This window comes from Penicillium cinerascens, assembly GCF_028974065.1.
Source record: "Penicillium cinerascens strain IBT 15544 chromosome Unknown scaffold_4_segment0_segment1, whole genome shotgun sequence".
Taxonomy (NCBI): domain Eukaryota; kingdom Fungi; phylum Ascomycota; class Eurotiomycetes; order Eurotiales; family Aspergillaceae; genus Penicillium; species Penicillium cinerascens.
This window is the reverse complement of record NW_026695298.1, coordinates 394,588-411,101: the sequence shown is the minus strand read 5'-3', so window position 1 is coordinate 411,101 and position 16,514 is coordinate 394,588. Positions and strand designations below refer to the sequence as shown.

At 49.1% G+C, this 16,514-nt stretch overlaps 8 protein-coding genes across 8 annotated transcripts; 4 read left to right on the top strand and 4 right to left on the bottom strand.

The window, feature by feature from the left end:
• Positions 1 to 114: 114 nt before the first annotated feature.
• Positions 115 to 2,757, top strand: N7498_009242 (glycoside hydrolase family 55 protein; the record flags this gene model as incomplete). Its single annotated transcript, XM_058456298.1, has 5 exons — positions 115 to 430; positions 487 to 945; positions 1,002 to 2,181; positions 2,230 to 2,322; positions 2,376 to 2,757. 5 exons carry the CDS (start codon positions 115 to 117, stop codon positions 2,755 to 2,757), a joined length of 2,430 nt encoding a protein of 809 aa, XP_058303197.1.
• Positions 2,758 to 3,124: 367 nt separating this feature from the next.
• N7498_009241 (polyketide synthase) lies at positions 3,125 to 3,343 on the top strand (the record flags this gene model as incomplete). The annotated part of the gene is made up of 1 exon (XM_058456297.1): positions 3,125 to 3,343. One exon carries the CDS (start codon positions 3,125 to 3,127, stop codon positions 3,341 to 3,343), a length of 219 nt encoding a protein of 72 aa, XP_058303196.1.
• Positions 3,344 to 3,852: 509 nt separating this feature from the next.
• Positions 3,853 to 5,525, bottom strand: N7498_009240 (FAD-dependent oxidoreductase; the record flags this gene model as incomplete). The annotated part of the gene is made up of 5 exons (XM_058456296.1): positions 3,853 to 3,864; positions 4,007 to 4,377; positions 4,501 to 4,818; positions 4,886 to 5,160; positions 5,221 to 5,525. 5 exons carry the CDS (start codon positions 5,523 to 5,525, stop codon positions 3,853 to 3,855), a joined length of 1,281 nt encoding a protein of 426 aa, XP_058303195.1.
• Positions 5,526 to 6,381: 856 nt separating this feature from the next.
• Positions 6,382 to 7,557, bottom strand: N7498_009239 (FPP/GGPP synthase family protein; the record flags this gene model as incomplete). The annotated part of the gene is made up of 1 exon (XM_058456295.1): positions 6,382 to 7,557. The coding sequence occupies one exon, from the start codon at positions 7,555 to 7,557 to the stop codon at positions 6,382 to 6,384; it is 1,176 nt and encodes a 391-aa protein (XP_058303194.1).
• A 477-nt stretch (positions 7,558 to 8,034) lies between these two features.
• Positions 8,035 to 8,963, bottom strand: N7498_009238 (uncharacterized protein; the record flags this gene model as incomplete). The annotated part of the gene is made up of 4 exons (XM_058456294.1): positions 8,035 to 8,154; positions 8,255 to 8,740; positions 8,802 to 8,843; positions 8,904 to 8,963. The coding sequence occupies 4 exons, from the start codon at positions 8,961 to 8,963 to the stop codon at positions 8,035 to 8,037; spliced, it is 708 nt and encodes a 235-aa protein (XP_058303193.1).
• An 876-nt stretch (positions 8,964 to 9,839) lies between these two features.
• N7498_009237 (putative salicylate hydroxylase) lies at positions 9,840 to 11,379 on the bottom strand (the record flags this gene model as incomplete). The annotated part of the gene is made up of 5 exons (XM_058456293.1): positions 9,840 to 10,286; positions 10,347 to 10,428; positions 10,484 to 10,799; positions 10,853 to 11,007; positions 11,081 to 11,379. 5 exons carry the CDS (start codon positions 11,377 to 11,379, stop codon positions 9,840 to 9,842), a joined length of 1,299 nt encoding a protein of 432 aa, XP_058303192.1.
• Positions 11,380 to 12,053: 674 nt separating this feature from the next.
• On the top strand, positions 12,054 to 13,079 carry N7498_009236 (4-hydroxybenzoate octaprenyltransferase; the record flags this gene model as incomplete). The annotated part of the gene is made up of 1 exon (XM_058456292.1): positions 12,054 to 13,079. One exon carries the CDS (start codon positions 12,054 to 12,056, stop codon positions 13,077 to 13,079), a length of 1,026 nt encoding a protein of 341 aa, XP_058303191.1.
• Positions 13,080 to 14,195: 1,116 nt separating this feature from the next.
• Positions 14,196 to 15,973, top strand: N7498_009235 (uncharacterized protein; the record flags this gene model as incomplete). The annotated part of the gene is made up of 3 exons (XM_058456291.1): positions 14,196 to 14,384; positions 14,454 to 15,203; positions 15,281 to 15,973. 3 exons carry the CDS (start codon positions 14,196 to 14,198, stop codon positions 15,971 to 15,973), a joined length of 1,632 nt encoding a protein of 543 aa, XP_058303190.1.
• Positions 15,974 to 16,514: the final 541 nt, after the last annotated feature.

Below are 16,514 nucleotides of genomic sequence, written 5' to 3'. Positions count from 1 at the left end.
AGTATCTCGATAAAAGTTGCCGAAATAGAGTGCCGGGTGGGTATATAAGGAAGAGCTCGTCTCACACGCGTCACCAGTGAGTAGCATTCTTCTCGGCCTGTCTTTCATTTCAACATGCTCTTTGCTACTGTAATCAGCTGCCTCTCTTTTATAGCATGTTGCCATGCCAGAGCGCTGGGTAGCTCGGCCGTAGCTGGGGTTGGCTCTACCGAGAAGCCTCTAGCCAAGCATACGTCGTCCCCGAGCCTTACCAGCGTCTCGTCACCTCTCTGCCTCGGGACACCGGCTGTCGATGTACAGGCTATATCTGAGGCTTCAGACGACCCGTCATACTGGCTGGCAGATATCGCGCATCAAGGAATCGCGGCTTTCAACCCGAATCCTTCCACCTACAAGGTGTTTCGCAATGTGATGGACTATGGAGCCAAAGGTAATACTCGGCAGCACATTCCCCATAAAAACTATAGGCATCTAACATGTCTATAGGTGATGGTGTAACCGATGACACTGCTGCTATCAATGCCGCTATCAGTGACGGTGGTCGTTATGGCCCAGCAAGCGGAGAGACCTCTACCACGACCCCTGCAATCGTGTACTTTCCAGCAGGAACTTACCTGATATCGACCTCTATCATCGACTACTACTTTACACAGCTTATTGGCAACCCAAACTCCATTCCGGTGATCAAAGCAACTGCAGGTTTCACAGGGCTGGGGTTGATTGATGGGGACCAGTACCAAAGCAGTGGCAACCAGGGCTGGACCTCGACAAACGTGTTCTACAGGCAGATTCGAAACTTGAAGCTAGACTTGACGAACATCCCAGCTAGCTTAGGCGCAACAGGTATTCACTGGCCAACTGGGCAGGCCACGAGTATTCAAAATGTGGAAATCGAGATGAGCTCAGCTTCGGGGACACAGCACCAGGGCATCTTCATTGAAAATGGTGAGACACACCCTAACACCCTTCGACACTTTCGCTGGAAATGCTAACTGTTTTAGGCTCCGGTGGCTTTTTGACCGATATCACCATCACTGGCGGTTTGTATGGAGCCAATATTGGCAACCAGCAATTTACCATGCGCAATTTGGTCATCTCGGACGCTGTAACCTGCATTTCCCAGATCTGGGACTGGGGCTGGGCCTACCAGGGTCTCAAACTATCAAACTGCACGACTGCTCTTTCAATTAACAACGGCGGTGCCGGCAACCAGCTCGTTGGCTCAGTCACTGTCTTCGACAGCACCATTCAGGATTGCCCGACATTTGTCACCACTGCTTGGGAGACCTCTACCTCTTCCAATGGAAGCCTTATCTTGGAGAACATTGTTCTTGAAAATGTCCCAGTCGCGGTGGAAGGCCCTAGTGGAACCGTTCTCGCTGGAGGCACAACAACCATCAGTGCTTGGGGTCAGGGCCATAAGTACACCCCGAACGGCCCTACCAATTTCCAGGGTACTTTCACTGCACCGACACGCCCAAGCGCATTGCTTGCTAGTGGATCTTCCAACTATTATACTAAATCAAAGCCCCAGTATTCGGCCTCGCCAACATCTTCTTTCGTCAGCATCAGAAGTGCAGGTGCTACAGGAGATGGCTCGACCGACGACACATCTGCAATCCAGTCTGCGCTGACTTCAGCGGCATCATCTGGCAAGATTTTGTACTTTGACGCAGGAACTTACAAAGTTACTGACACTCTTTACTTCCCTCCGGGGTCTCGGATCGTTGGTGAATCATATCCCGTGATAATGGCCAGTGGAAGTGTCTGGTCAAGCATCACCAACCCTGTTCCTGTTATTCAGGTTGGCAAGTGCGGGGATACTGGCTCAATTGAATGGTCTGATATGATCATTAGCACCGAGGGCTCCGCGCCAGGTGCCACCCTCATCCAATGGAATCTGGCAGCGGAGGCTGGCTCAGGAATGTGGGACGTTCATACCCGAATTGGAGGCTTCACTGGCTCGCAACAGCAGGTTGCTCAATGCCCAACTTCGGCGGCCGTCTCGGCAGCCTGTGAGGTCGCTTACATGTCCATGCATATTACTAGCTCCGCGAGTGACGTCTACCTTGAGAATGTCTGGTTGTGGACGGCAGATCACGACCTCGACAGTGCGGACAGCACCCGGATCTCTGTATACTCTGGCCGTGGAATGTTGGTAGAGGGGAAGAATATTTGGCTGTGAGTGAATCTCAATATTCAAGTGCATTGAAGCTAACTCCTTCTCAGATATGGAACAGCGGTTGAGCACCATTCACTATACCAGTATCAGTTCTCTGGAGCCAGCTCGATTGTGGCAGGATTCATCCAGACTGAAACACCGTGAGTGATACTCATCACTATCAGCAGGACCATGCTAAGTTTAACCCTTTTAGTTACTACCAGCCGAATCCCAATGCAGCCAACGGACCATACCCAACCAATTCCGCCCTCAATGACCCCGACTACAGCAGCTGCCTCTCTGGTAACTGCGACGCACTTGGGCTGCGCGTTCTCAATACCGATGACATCACTGTATACGGCGCCGGTCTATACAGCTTCTTCAACAACTATAGTACTGAATGCTCTACTTTCCCTACTCCGGAGAACTGCCAGAGTGAGATCTTCAGTGTCGAGGGAACCACGAGTAACCTGGTGGTCTACACGCTAAGCACTGTTGGCACTACAAACATGATTGTCAAGGATGGGACCTCGTTGGCAGTTGTCAGCGACAACCTGGCAACATATGCCGCGACCATTGCATATTTCACCTTGTAATATGTCTTTAGAGGTTGTCTTTTTAGCACATATTTTCTCTCAAATATGATTATCATTCGACCTCAAGATAAGAACATCTATCAGTCTGACAAAAGGTATACTCCAACTTACACATCTATGTTTATCCAACTGGCAAGCCCGAAGCCACAAAATTCCTCAACACAAAGTGTAAACGAAGCGGCCTGGGAAGCCGGCCTTTTACCTAGGCAAAAGGGATCGAACAGGTGAGCCGCTATGTCAGTGCAACATATGGAACTCGCCCTCCCGGTAGTCATTCGCCTATTTATGCTGGTCTAATCGACTGTCGCTTTCGCTGATGTCAGCACCGTTATTGCTGATAGTGAAGCTTGTCAAAGTTTCTTTAATAATGAAGAGTTTGCACCAGAGACAGACAATTCTTACCCATGCGGCGGCTGGTGCCACTGGTTCAGCAGCAATCCAGTTTGCGAGATATCTCGGCGCTGAAATATTCACCACGGTGAGCACAAATGAGATGAAGCAATGGTTGACCGAGAACTCATTTTTCATAGCCGCGATAAAGATCTTGCAAGTCCCATTCGACCAGTTTGCTCTGGTACCCGTCTGATCACGACCCATCTAGAATGGGAAGAGAAGAGACCTTTATGAGCGGAGTATGGGTCTCTGTCGGTATCAGTATAGCGTTGGTGTGCTCGGTGGTCCCTGCACCAGTGCTCAACACAAATAAACAACATTCAATGTTAAAGTAGAGTTGAATCTCCACTGAGACAAGTTTATTAGAAAGGATTTAAAGCAAATTATAGATTATTGTCATGAGTATACCCGTACATACGACCATAGGGTGTGGAGAACAGGGCTTCCCGTCCGCTCAGCCGTACTTAAGCCACACGCCGGCAGGTTAGTAGTTGGGTGGGTGACCACCAGCGAATCCCTGCTGTTGTATGTTTTTATTTCGATAATATTTTCCTTGGCTGTCCCGAGTTAATAGATCCAACGCCCTACAAGGCCAGCGGTATGCAATATAATGTTTTGTTGGATTATTTTGCAAATGAGATCATGAGAGCCACTGAGGACCGGGGAGTGGATGTGGTCATACAATGGAAATGTTGAAAGTTTTCATGTAATTCCCTTTGCAAATTAAACGTACAGTGTAGCTGGTCCATCCACATCAGAGATAGAAATAACGACATTGCCCAAGATCCCTCACCCAACCAAAGTTTCATTTCAACATCAAATTCACTGCCCAGAATGCTCGAATAAAGGAACTTACCTTCCACTTCCGTTCTTTTGCTCCTTTCTCAGTCGCCACAGAATCATCCTCCCTCTCTGGCAATGCCAGGAAATTCAACCTTGGTGCGCCAATATCACAAACACTGACAAGATCCGCGAAAACACCTCCGATGTGGGGCGAAATGTACAGCGCAGCGAACTTGAGCGGCCAGTTCGCCAGCGCCTCTAATCTTGTGAAAGTAGCTCCTGCATCGCAGATTGCTTTCGCTCTTGGTCTTAAACCCGCTGCCCATTTCGGGAGTGTCTCAGTGATATCAACCGACGATGGCATACCACTCGTGCTGTTGACCATAGACACAATATGGTTCGCTAGTGATGCGGCGTCCTCGATGGCTAGGCTGGCGCCTTGACCTATATTGGGCGTTGTCTGTCATAATTGGCATATGATGCTATAGTTGGCGGGCAAAAGTGGAGGACTAACCTTGTGAACCGAGTCCCCCAAACACGCAAATCTACCCCAGGTCCACGACTTACAAGTTCCTTCCTCGAGTGGAACAAACGCACTAGTCGTAACATTCTCATAGACCGATTCAAACTTGATACCCGCACCGACATGCGTATCCAGAAACGTCTTAACCCGCGCATCTAGTTCCTCTCTCGTGAACTTCGGTACCCCGGGATATTGAAAATTGCGGTCCATCTTGGTGAAGATGAACCAGAAGACCTGGTTTCCTTTCCCGACGTTCACAAAGGTTGTGAAGCCCTTACCCCAGGTCCGATGGATTTCGCCCGGTTTGAGACCCTCTGTCGGACGAGATATTCCCAGAATACAAGCGTATTCAGCCGTCATAGCTATCGACCACATTAGGTCTGCACCTGGAACCTCCATCTTGTCAACCACTGTAGAAGGGAAACATACCTTTCCTATCTTTCTTAGCCTTGATTTTCCACTTCTTGCTCTCCTCCATGTACCTCCACATCTCTCCCCGAATCGTACTATGAATCCCATCCGCACCAGCAATCATACTGCCGGCGTACTCACTCCCATCCTCACAACGCACAACAACACCCTCATCTGAATGATCAACACTCAAAATCCTCTTATTCACCAGCACCTTGTTCTTGTCCGGTACATGTTCATACAATATCCTCAACAGTTGTTCCCTCGGCAACCAAGCGACGGGATAAAAATGTCTACTCTGCCATCAATATCCCCTCATGTCTAACACCAAATTTGGTGAAGAAATTACGTACCGTTTCTGCATGACTCTTGGCGTATCCATCTTCCCTAACAATCGCCCATCCTTCAAATATGTGTATATATCCCCTGTCGGCTCGAGGTATTTGCTGATATCATCGTAGATACCCATTTGATCGAGGATTCGTAATCCATTACTGACGATTGTCAACGCACCACCAATTGAAGCGTCGATACGGCTGTGGCTTTCTAGTAGGAGAAAATCAATATTTGCGCGGGCGAGGGCGTTGGCGAGGGTGAGGCCCGCGATTGAGCCGCCGGCGATGAGAACTTTGAAGGGGGGTCTTTTTTCGGTCTGCATGGTGGGATTGAGAATTGCAGGACTGTACGATAAGAAATGGGTGAAGTTGGGTTGGTTGGAGGTAGGTAAAGTCGGTGGCCTGGAGATTTAAACAAAATACCCATCATTTATGTACGGCACTTCAAATTGAACCTAAGCTCATAAGCCAATAATCACTTTCTCGTACTAGCTCAAGGAATAAATTAACCCGTACTAATAATCATGTCGGATTACGTACTATCGCTATTATTACGAAGTACATGCGGAATAGATAGCGTGCCACCATTTCCGATGGGCAATACATTAGCCCACGCTGAGATATCAAACAAACCTAAAAACCTGTTACCCAGGAGAGTTGTGTATTTTCTTTTCCAGCTTTCTTCAACCCTGTCAATGCATGCATCCTATGGACTTTGAAGGCTGAAAGTCTACAGCAGAGTGGGGACGAGCGGGAAGACACACACGCACTATTGCTGACTGCAGTGGATCGACCCACTGTTGGGCAGCCGATATGCCTCGAAAGGTACTCGACAGGATCGGTCTGCCGCTGCTCTATACGGTATGGTGACTGAATGAATGACTAGGTCTGTGGGACAGTTTTTATTTTGATACGCGGCAGCACTATTGGCCCCCTGACGTTGAAGGCTGGGGGCTGAGGTACCCATATCTGACACCGAGAAAAAGAAATTACTGAACTAAGTTTGGCTGGCTTATGCATAATCACCGGCAAAAGTACGCCTAATTGAATTTGTAGAGATTGCCGAGGAAGCTCAAATCGTAGTGATTAGGAACAACAAACATTAATCGATAATAAACTCCTTCAAACAGATAGAAAATAATACCTAAACCCCCTTGCACGTACATCGAGTTCAACACATTACCGAGCCTTGGGCGGCTGTACAGTGGTGATCAACATCTTGACCATCTGTCGCAACGCAGGGTTCGACTTCCCCGTGGCTTCCTCCAGAGCCGAAAGCGCCATACAAGTCTCCTTATTCAAGCTTTGCAACAATTCCCACGTAGCCTGGAATGCCCCCGAGAGTTCAATCAGACCCAAGATGTAAATCTTCGTGTTCCTGGGCAGCGCACTCATAGCGGGATTCCGCTTCTCTCGGAAAATACCCAGAATGATGTCTCTTGCGACGTGATCAAAATCACAGCACACGATGATAGGGTACGAAAGTTTGCCCTCATCCAAATCTTCGCAGAACCCCTTGTGCTCGGTGTATGTGTCGTCTTGGAGATTCTGGTAGTCGTCTCGCAGCTGGTAAAAGCGTCCGAGAAGGACAACCAGTCGATCGAACAGGGCGATAACACTGTTGTTGTGACGCTGATCAGACATGCTGTGCATCAGATAGATGATCACCTTGAGCATTGCACCCGTCTTGCCATCAACCATGGCCATGTATTCCTCCACAGACGGACAGTGGATATGGAACTTCCATTTCAAATCCCAGCTCTGGCCAACGAACAGCTCTATCGACCCCTTTAGCAAGGCTTCCATGGGAGCTGGGTCCGACAGCTGTAGATTTTGTAATTTCAAACAGGTGTTCATGATCATGAACGTGGCACTGTTGATAGCCTGCGCATTTCCAAAGATACAGTGCGTTGCTGGACTTCCGCGGCGGAGCAAGGAGTCATCCTGAATGTCATCTAGGATCAGGGAAGCGTTGTGGAGGTCCGAGACAATCTCGATAATGACGGTGGTGAGGTGTTCGGACAGGTTGAACCACACGTTGCAGGCTTGAATGACTTTCCCGCGGACATTCTTGGAAGCAAGTGATCGGATGTAATCGCATGGTGCGCTCACTGCCGAATCATCTAGTCGGCTCTCATTATTTTCTGGATTGGAGGAGCTGCTGCTTCGAAGGAATTCGTTCGGCGAGGAGTCTCCAACTGCTGTCTTTTCTTCCGAATCGCGAAGTGGACTTGGCTTGATTGGTGATAATGCTTCGCTGTGAGGATATGCCTTTGAAATGGTCATCGAGCATTGTACTTTGGCTGTGGCGGTTCTCCGGCGAAATAGTCTCGTCTCGCTCGAGAAGATGGCCATTCTCATGATGCAGATGAGCGTTCAAGCGTGACACAATTCTGTCGAGTTCAGTGATTTTGAGAGCTCGAATCTTGGCTAAGGATCTCTGGCTCCGGTCCGTACCAATGACTTTTTTAAGCATAGATGTCATCTACTGACCGCTTCCAAAGCTTAGCTGAGCTGCATCAATACCATATACCTCTCCTGGCCGATTTATTAAAGTGCTCACCGGATGGTGACGTGTTTTCCGGGACCACTGTTCGGTGGGTGCAGCAAATAGTTCGGCAGGGAAGGTACTGCTCACCGTTCAATAAACAGTCCACGGCTTATAGTGGGGGCTTAATTCATTGTCCGTGCGCTGACGATCGACCCGAAGATCTTAATGTGATCGGCACTCGGTGCTCCCTACGGGGTGGAGTGATTGACATCTGACGGGTACCATGAGCTATCAAACGGCTTAGCACCAATGGGTGGAGCTCTCATTCAGCCTCCCCCCACCTAAAGAGGCCCCAGATACGAGAAAACAATGCGACCCATCTCAAAAACACCATCTCTATTCGCAACCACAAACCGTCGCGTATGGTATCGTTCCCCACCAACCAGCTCAAAGCCCCAAACCTACATTTGTAAACAATGAAAAATTAGCTAGCTGAACCGACCCGCTCAATGCACTCCGCACAACCCGTCAAAAAAAGACGCCAAGAAGAAAGGTTCTTACCTGCTCCACAGTCCACGTCCCATCCTCCCGAGAATCGAAACTATGAATCCAGAGCCCCGGATTCTCAGCCCCTTCACCGTCACCCTCCACCAGAAACCCACTTCCATGCTCCTGACCAGGGAGAATCTCCCCTCTCAGCATCTGGCCAATCAACTCGTCATTAATCGCCGTCTCGGGAACAACATCAGGCACAATACGGCCAGACAGCCCCCTTTTACCAGGGACGAAGCGATTCCGAGATTGGCGGGCCCCAAACAAAAAATCTCTCAGAGGCGCCCGTCGATCCCAGTCCAGGATCCTCGTCTCAGGAATTGGTGCCAGCCCCGCGGTGGGCACTTGCAGAACTGCAAGATACAGTTCCTCCTGCAAGGGAAGCTGCGAGCCAGTGGTGTTGGATAAGTGGCTGGCTGAGGGTGATGAGATGGAGATGTGCAGGGTCACCACAGCGAGAGCCACTGCCTTGCGTAGAACCCAAGTGATTCCTTGCTGAACCGTAGTGTTTAGTAAAGTGCCTATGCGTCCAACTCCAGGATGGTAGTCCACATACAACTTTTAATCCTGGCTCTGGAGAGGGTGAAAATCGTTTGTCCTAGAGGTGGTATTAGCTGTCATGGTTTATTAAGTAGGTTTAGTACTGCCGGGAACGCACAATCACCCATTTGCCCGTGAAAAGGCCCTTACTCATTGTAATGGTCGATGGGGTAGCCATGGTCCAAATTGGGGGGAATTCGGCTTTCCAATTGCAGCTTATCGTCTGGAAGGAAAGGATGGGATGTGGAAGCTGAACAGCATGAGATGCGGCCAGGCGCGAAACAATTTAACCGCGTACACTGCCAGTAAGTTGTCAGCAGTGGGTCTAGAGCGGGCCCATATGGATCAAGGGAGTTTCGGGCTTCCAGAGACTGGCTGGAACGCATCCATAGTTCGAGTGGATACGACTTCCGTGGTGTAAGGATGCCCTGATCCGGGGACGCCGCAAGCTTGGCCAAATACGAGAATTGAAAACATGATAATCGGTACCTAGGTACTAGTCTGCCGACAACTCACTCCACAAACTGTTAATCGTTGCCATTTTCATGTTCCTGCATAGTGGGGCGTATATCGTGGCGTTGATCTTAGTTAGCTGCCCTATTTCGGTAATTGGTGATGGTTCGTGAGAACTGTCGGGACGCAGATCGCACCCTCCCTTGGTATAGCTGTAATTTCTCGTCACAATTACGTTCTGATCTCGGAGGAAAATGAGCACTCTTTTTTGACTTTCCGATCATTCCTCGGTCATCACCGCTAAATAACAGAATGTCATCCCATGTATCGTTACGTTGGTTCTCACAAATTGCTGTGACACATCTGTCAAACTATAACTGCCACTCTGCAGGTGCGGTGGAGGTTCCGAATTATAGCATCGTGTACTGGAACAGGTCCATCAGGGTTCAAACATCGATTCAACGAAAATAATTACGGCATACTCGTTAATCGGTGTCCTTCGGTGCAAATGTTAAAACCAGCACTCTTTTCCGCAGTGGCAGTGTTCGATGTATCCTGATTTCATGTTCTTGTCTATGATTACATATATGGCAGTGGGTGGTCAAAAGAAAGAAGCTTCCCATGCCTCGAACGCTATTGAGCAGTCTTTCAACACATCTAATCCGAGAGATCGTCTCTGTCGAGAGGAAGAAAGCCAAGTCCAGTCGCTCTTTCGAGTAACGCCCGCGTATCGTAAAAGAAAATCTCGAATCGATCTGAGAAGTCCGTCTTGCAGATGAAAAAGCTTTCGATTCATGATCGCCGCTTGAACACTTCGCGTCGTGGGCGCCTTGCGAATCTGCTCATAGAGTTTTAGCAAAGATATGAGAGTTTCCGGGGTCGGCTCATTGTCCGACAAGGATGGATCTCTCTCAAGCTTGCGGTATCGGGCCTGCAAAAGACCAAGAAGCTTGCCGATAATTGCCCCATCTTCGACTGCCATTGCGGCTCCTTGGGCTTGGTATGGGAGAGTTGGATGACAAGCGTCTCCGAGGAGAGTGACAGTGTTCTGTATATAACTGTAATTAGCATGACTGAGTTTGGGAGACAGATTAAGAAAATGACTGACCTTCGTCCATGACGGCAGTTCAGGTAGATGTGTTAACTTCCACTTGTCGATGGAGGGCACGCATGATATGATCTTCTGGAGTCTGTCAAGGAGTCAGTCAAGGATCATAAGTTGTGCCTGGGCTTTTGTTGAATTACGTTTCATCCCAGCCTGCGTAGCTCTCCCGCATTTCCTGGATATCGCCCTTCTCCCGACGCGAACCCTGGGTCAAGTTATCGGGTCGGAGAAGAACGAGATTGAACTCTTTGCCGCCACGGACAGGGTAGAATATAGTGTGCTTGTCCGGCCCTAGCCAGCTCGTCACGCCAACTCTTTGACATAAGTCATTGACCTTATCGTCACCGAGGGCTTCTAGCTGCTCTTTCTGGAATGTTGCCCGGTAGGCCAGATCACCCGTCTCTACCAAAGAGACAGTGTCGTTAAGAACGCTGTGTCTAACAAGAGAGCCGATGCCTACTCCGATTAGAGGAGACCTTGGCGTTGGAAGGCTATGTAACCATACTTACCATCTGCTCCAACCACGATATTCCCAGACACTCTTTCACCTCCGGCGAGGATGGCTTCCGGTCCGTCGGTCAGGACATGCTCGACCTCGACACCGAATCGAATGTTGGCTCCAAGCCGAATTGCTTCATCGAGAAGAACTCGATAATAATCAGCTCTATGAATAATTCTAGCCAAAGTTTTCTTTAGCAGGAATGATCGGAAATATTAGTGAATGACAAAGAACGTACATCCATGGAGCGTCATACTCTCGCGTGATATCGTCGCCAAATGGCATTGAACGCAAAAGATGACCATCTTTATATCGTCGAAAGTCCACCTGTTGGACTTGAGACCCTTGGTCAAGCAGCTGGGGCAAGACTCCCAGATCTCGCATGATGCGGCCGCCATTGGGAGGAATCTGAATGCCCGCCCCAACCTCTCGAACTTCAGGCGACCTTTCAAGAACAACCACGTCAATGCCCTCACGACGACAGGCGATGGCACAGGCTAGACCACCCAGACCTGCGCCCACAATAACAACTCTCATATTTGCTGTGCTGTATTCTGCTGTTCGTTCAATTCTGTCAATTGAAGGTGTTTGAAGAGACTAATGTGCCTCCAAGTTCACACAAAAAGAAAATATGCAAACCCGTATCGGCCCGATCACACTGCAACAAAAGTACCCAATGGCGCCGCAGTGGGATGCTCTATCTTCCCGAAAGGATCGAATTATTGAAATATACTAACATTTTAGCTGTAAATTATTTGGCCGGTCCGAGCGGATCCATATGGCGTTCTCATTACGTGGATCCGTCAGCTTAGCTGTCCTAGGGTACCCACTAATGCAAAATAAGGCTTGCGATTGACGCCATGCATACGACCAAGTTTGCTCGTCAACGCTGCATCTTTTTCTTATGGACCCTCAGGGAAGGCGAGTATATTATTCCTGAGATTATTGGCTCTTTGGTGCAAGGGTTGGGTCTCAAGATCGGCATCTCTCCAGTCCACGCGAGGAACGTAACCGGTGAAGGAGAAAAAGAGTCCCTTTGCGCTATGCAGCCAGTAGTATGGCTGCGAACCTAACACGGTTTATAAAAGATGTATGTTGCATCGCCGGTGTCCAGCAAACCCCCAATTTACCGTCTTATGAATCCAAGCTTCTATTTTTCCCCTCTGAAATCAACTTGAATCTTTCTTCTCCCAAATCCAACAGCCACAATCATGAGCAAGCCGGAATTCCAGCCCACCGTATACAAGCGGCCCACAAATTACATCTTTCCCTACCTCCCGGCATCATGGGTCCCGTACGCAGAGCTCATGCGTATTGATCGACCAGGTGGTTTCATCACCTTCTATGCCCCCTGCCTTTTCGGCATCAGTTATGCCACCTCTATAGCTGCTGTTCAACCACCGATAGCTCTCATCCTCGACCGCAGCATCACCGCATTCTTGTGCTGTGTGCTAGCACGCGGCGCAGCATGCGCATGGAATGACAGCGTAGATCGGGACTTCGATCGAAAGGTCGAGCGGTGCCGGTTGCGGCCTGTAGCGCGAGGGGCCGTGACACGCTTCCAATCGCATCTATTTGCGATTGGGCAAACTGTTGTGATTATACTGCTTCTCGTCCGCATGCCCATCGCCCTGCTTCGCTACTTCGGTGGCATCGTGCTGCTATCCACGCTTTACCCCTTCGCGAAGCGCTTCACCTATTATCCGCAGATCGTGCTGGGTTCGACATTTGGCGTGGCATTTCTCGCATCCGCTAGATCAGTGGATGTCGACCCTATGGCAAAGGAGACACTCATCCCGTCTATCTGTGCCTTCGTGGCCAATACCCTCTGGAGCATGATCTATGATACTATTTACGCGCACCAAGACGTGGCGGATGATATCCACTCGGGCGTGAAGAGCATGGCCGTCCGATTCCAGGATTCAACAAAGCTTGTCACGTCGATACTGGCCATCGTTATGACTGTGATGCTCGCTATGACGGGTGTGCTGGCAGGTCTGGGACCGCTCTACTTTGCTTTTACTGTGGGTGGAGGAGCGGTTAGTCTGGCTGCTACTATCATATCCGTGGATCTTAAGGACGGGAGTAGCTGTTCGTGGTGGTTTAGTCGGGGATACTCGTTTGTGGGGGCATGTATCCTCACCGGATTCTTAGCGGAGTCGGTGTCGAAATCGGGGCCAGGATTTGAGTATATGGGGCTGGCGAAAAACGCGAGTTGGATCCATACCGAACTGTGAGATTGAGATAGTTTAAATTCAGGAGAAGAGATTGTAGTTGCAGGAGGGGTTTAAAGGGTCCGAAAACAATATCAAGCGATTTACTCGGCAAATTGGTCGCAAACTCCCTTAGGCCATGAGAAAATTTTCTGTTCATTTTTTTCCATAGTTGATACAAACCGAGTCAATTCTCTGCATAGACTAGCTTTGTCGGTGAAAAAAGACCTAGTCCACGAAGATAGTGCATGTTTCTATGCCTTTTTTTTTCACCAAGTTTGAGGATAGCTAGCTGACTACTGTGAGTGAACGGTGAAGGTGACATATCACAATAGGCCTGACTTTTAGTTGAGGTGTCTCATTTCCATTCCTGAGGGCTCGGAGAGTATTGGGACCCGCACGTGATCAATATACCGTATAACTGTAATCCTGCGTCCGCTACAACACGTGAATTAACTAGGCCAAAAGGTCCGATCAAACTTCTGACTAGTCAGAAGTTTGATCTAGCGGTTTTTACCATAGTTTCCACATAACTTGGAGCTCGGCGCCACATTGGTGGCCCATCCTAAAATTGTGGAGGTGTTCTTCAGCTGAGTGCGGGCCCAGCCCACCTAGACAACTGGGCATCTCGGGTATCAGTATTACCGAAACAAAAGCTTGGCTGGAGAACTGTTGTTCGTCGCTTGTATAGTGGGTCCGATCTACATAGCATCCCCTTGTCTTGAGTTAGTTGTGACAAGGCGGCTGATCCTGTGTTTATTATTTTTATTATCTATTACTCTTTTTTCCTAATTTTTTTTTTCAACTTAAGATCAGCATAATACGGTTAGAGAACTCAAATCTGAATTCAAATCCGGAGACAGTGCCAGTAATCAATAGCTTCACCGAGCCCGAAGACGCCAGGTTTTTCTTCCTCTTTTTTTCTTATTTCAACTAAGATCAAAGGACGAATCACAGATCCGAGATAGTGCAAGTTAAGGCAATAGTTGGCCCCTTACCTACTCGAAGACGCCTACGTTTTCAGCGATCTAGGTTGAGGCCATTTTCAATTTCCTGTTTGATTTCCAGGTCGCGATCACCCGGAACCATTTTTTCATATTTACAGTTCCTCACCTTTTCACACAGTCGAGTCGACACACAATGGCTCAGGACAATCAAGCGCAGATTGTTGAAAGTTTCAAGCATAACGGGGCCGCAGAAGCATCGATACTTAATGCCCCAGAGACAGAATGGAAAGCAAGCAAAGAGGTGTTTCAAGTCCTCTTTTGCCTCTCAATCATCGGTTTGATGGCCTCATTGGACATGACCATCTTCCTACCTATTCTTCCAGTCAGTGCCTTATCGGTCGTACCTGTCTCCATCAATCAACTGTTCGCTGTAGGCTAACCATGGATACAGCTCATAGCCAAAGAACTGAACGGTGATGCCACCAGCACTTTCTGGGTAGGTAGCGCATATTTGGTACCCTGCGCAGCTTTCCAGCCTATCATGGCGTCGCTTTCCGACATCTATGGCAGGAGAAACATGCTCGTTGCCTCCCTGAGCTGCTTCGTGATCGGATCCATTGTGGGATGCGTCGCTCACAATATGGCTACCCTCTTGGCCGGTCGTGTGATCCAGGGTGTGGGAGGAGGTGGACTCATTCCACTCTCAATGATTGTTCTCACTGATATTATCCCCTTGCGTCAACGGCCCAAGTTTGCTGCCATCGTTCAGTTGTCCATGGCACTAGGAACTATCCTTGGGCCCCTAATTGGGGGCTGCTTTGAGGACTATACCAGCCGCTCAACTGGATGGCGCTGGGTCTTCTACATTAATTTTCCGCTCTCGACCGTGGCAGGATTGATGCTTTTCACGTCGGTCAGGTTCAAAAAAGGCGCGGTGCAACTTCGTTCGGTCGATTGGATCGGCCAGGCATTGTTTATTACGAGTCTTTCCAGCTTCTTAGTTGGTCTCTCATGGGGCGGAGTGCAGTATTCCTGGGGGAGCTATCACACTTTGGTTCCACTATGCCTCGGCGTGGGTGGAATCGTCGCAACAGGATTCTGGGAATTCCTGGGGACTAATCATCCGTTTTTACGTCTGTCGGTACTTACGGATCGATCCTCCCTGGCCGTGTATGCTGCCGCTATTGTCCAAGGAATTATGGTGAGATCTTTCTGTCCGGTCTCCTGTGCATTCCAATAAAAGTTGGACAACGACGCTTTGCTGACATTCCCCCTCAGATGTACGGTGAACTGTATTACATCTCTCTATACCTACAAGCCGTCAAACTTATGTCTGCCGTCATGAATGGAGTCGGCCTGTTACCCGTCTCTGTCTCCCTTATGCCCACGAGCATAGTAGTGGCGGTCATTATCTCCAAAACCGGGCGGTACCGCTGGGCCCTCTGGTTCGGTTGGGTCGCTACCATCGCAGCTACCGGCGCCACCATCATACTAAACAAGCACACTAGCACAGTCGCCTGGATATTCATGTTCGCCGCTGTGGGCCTTGGCCATGGGGTCCTATTCAACGCTCTTCTGGTCGCAGCGCACGCCTCCTCGCCAGCCAAAGATGTGGCATACGCCGCTTCACTATACACTTTCTTCCGGACGCTGGGTTTTGCCATCGGTGTTATCATAGGTGGGACGGTGCTGCAGAATTTCATGGCAACAAAACTAAGTGAATTGGGACTTCCGAGTACCATCGCCTACAATGCAGAAGGTTTTGTTGCCACCCTTAAAACGTTGCCAGTTGGGTCTGCGGTGCGCGAAGGGGCTCTAACTGCATATGTGTATGGCCTGGACGGAGTCTTTGAGGTTATAACGGGCATTGGAGCTCTGGGTCTTTTAGCTACGCCATTTGTTGCAGGACGAACTATGAATACACCTTTGGAGTCTGATCATGTCTTGCGAGATGCAAAGGATGGGGCATGAGGTGAATGTACCCATTTGATGATGACTAAACAAAGTGTCGCATGCCCTTCAGGGGTTTTCGTGCTGGGAGGTTTCTCTAATTTTCCCGGACGCGGGGATAGAGTACCTCTAGGTTCGAGTTGGTGGATCCTGCGTATGCTCAAGCCCGTTCCTTTAGATACTTAGATTAGACTACTCTTCCTCTATCCTTACGACCTTTTTTCTGTATTTTTTAAAGTCTCAGTTAATAACTTTAGAGTCAGTGAGCCTTGTTTTCTCCGCAAAAAATTATGTGTAGCGTTCCATGATCTTCAACTTTAACGCCTCCACAAGCGATTAGAATATTAGAACCACGCCTAGTCCTGTGGGGTTTAGTAAAATATAAGTGAACAACTCCGATGATTAGCCAGGTGCTAGAACTAGGTGCTAAGATGTGTATTTAGACTAATCACTGGCTATCTCTTCTCGCGCCAGCGAGGCTTCTTATCCTATATGAATTGCTAAGCAAGGTTTGTTGAATATTGGAGCCCCCATCCTAGAGCGCCAACATCGGTCGGCATCT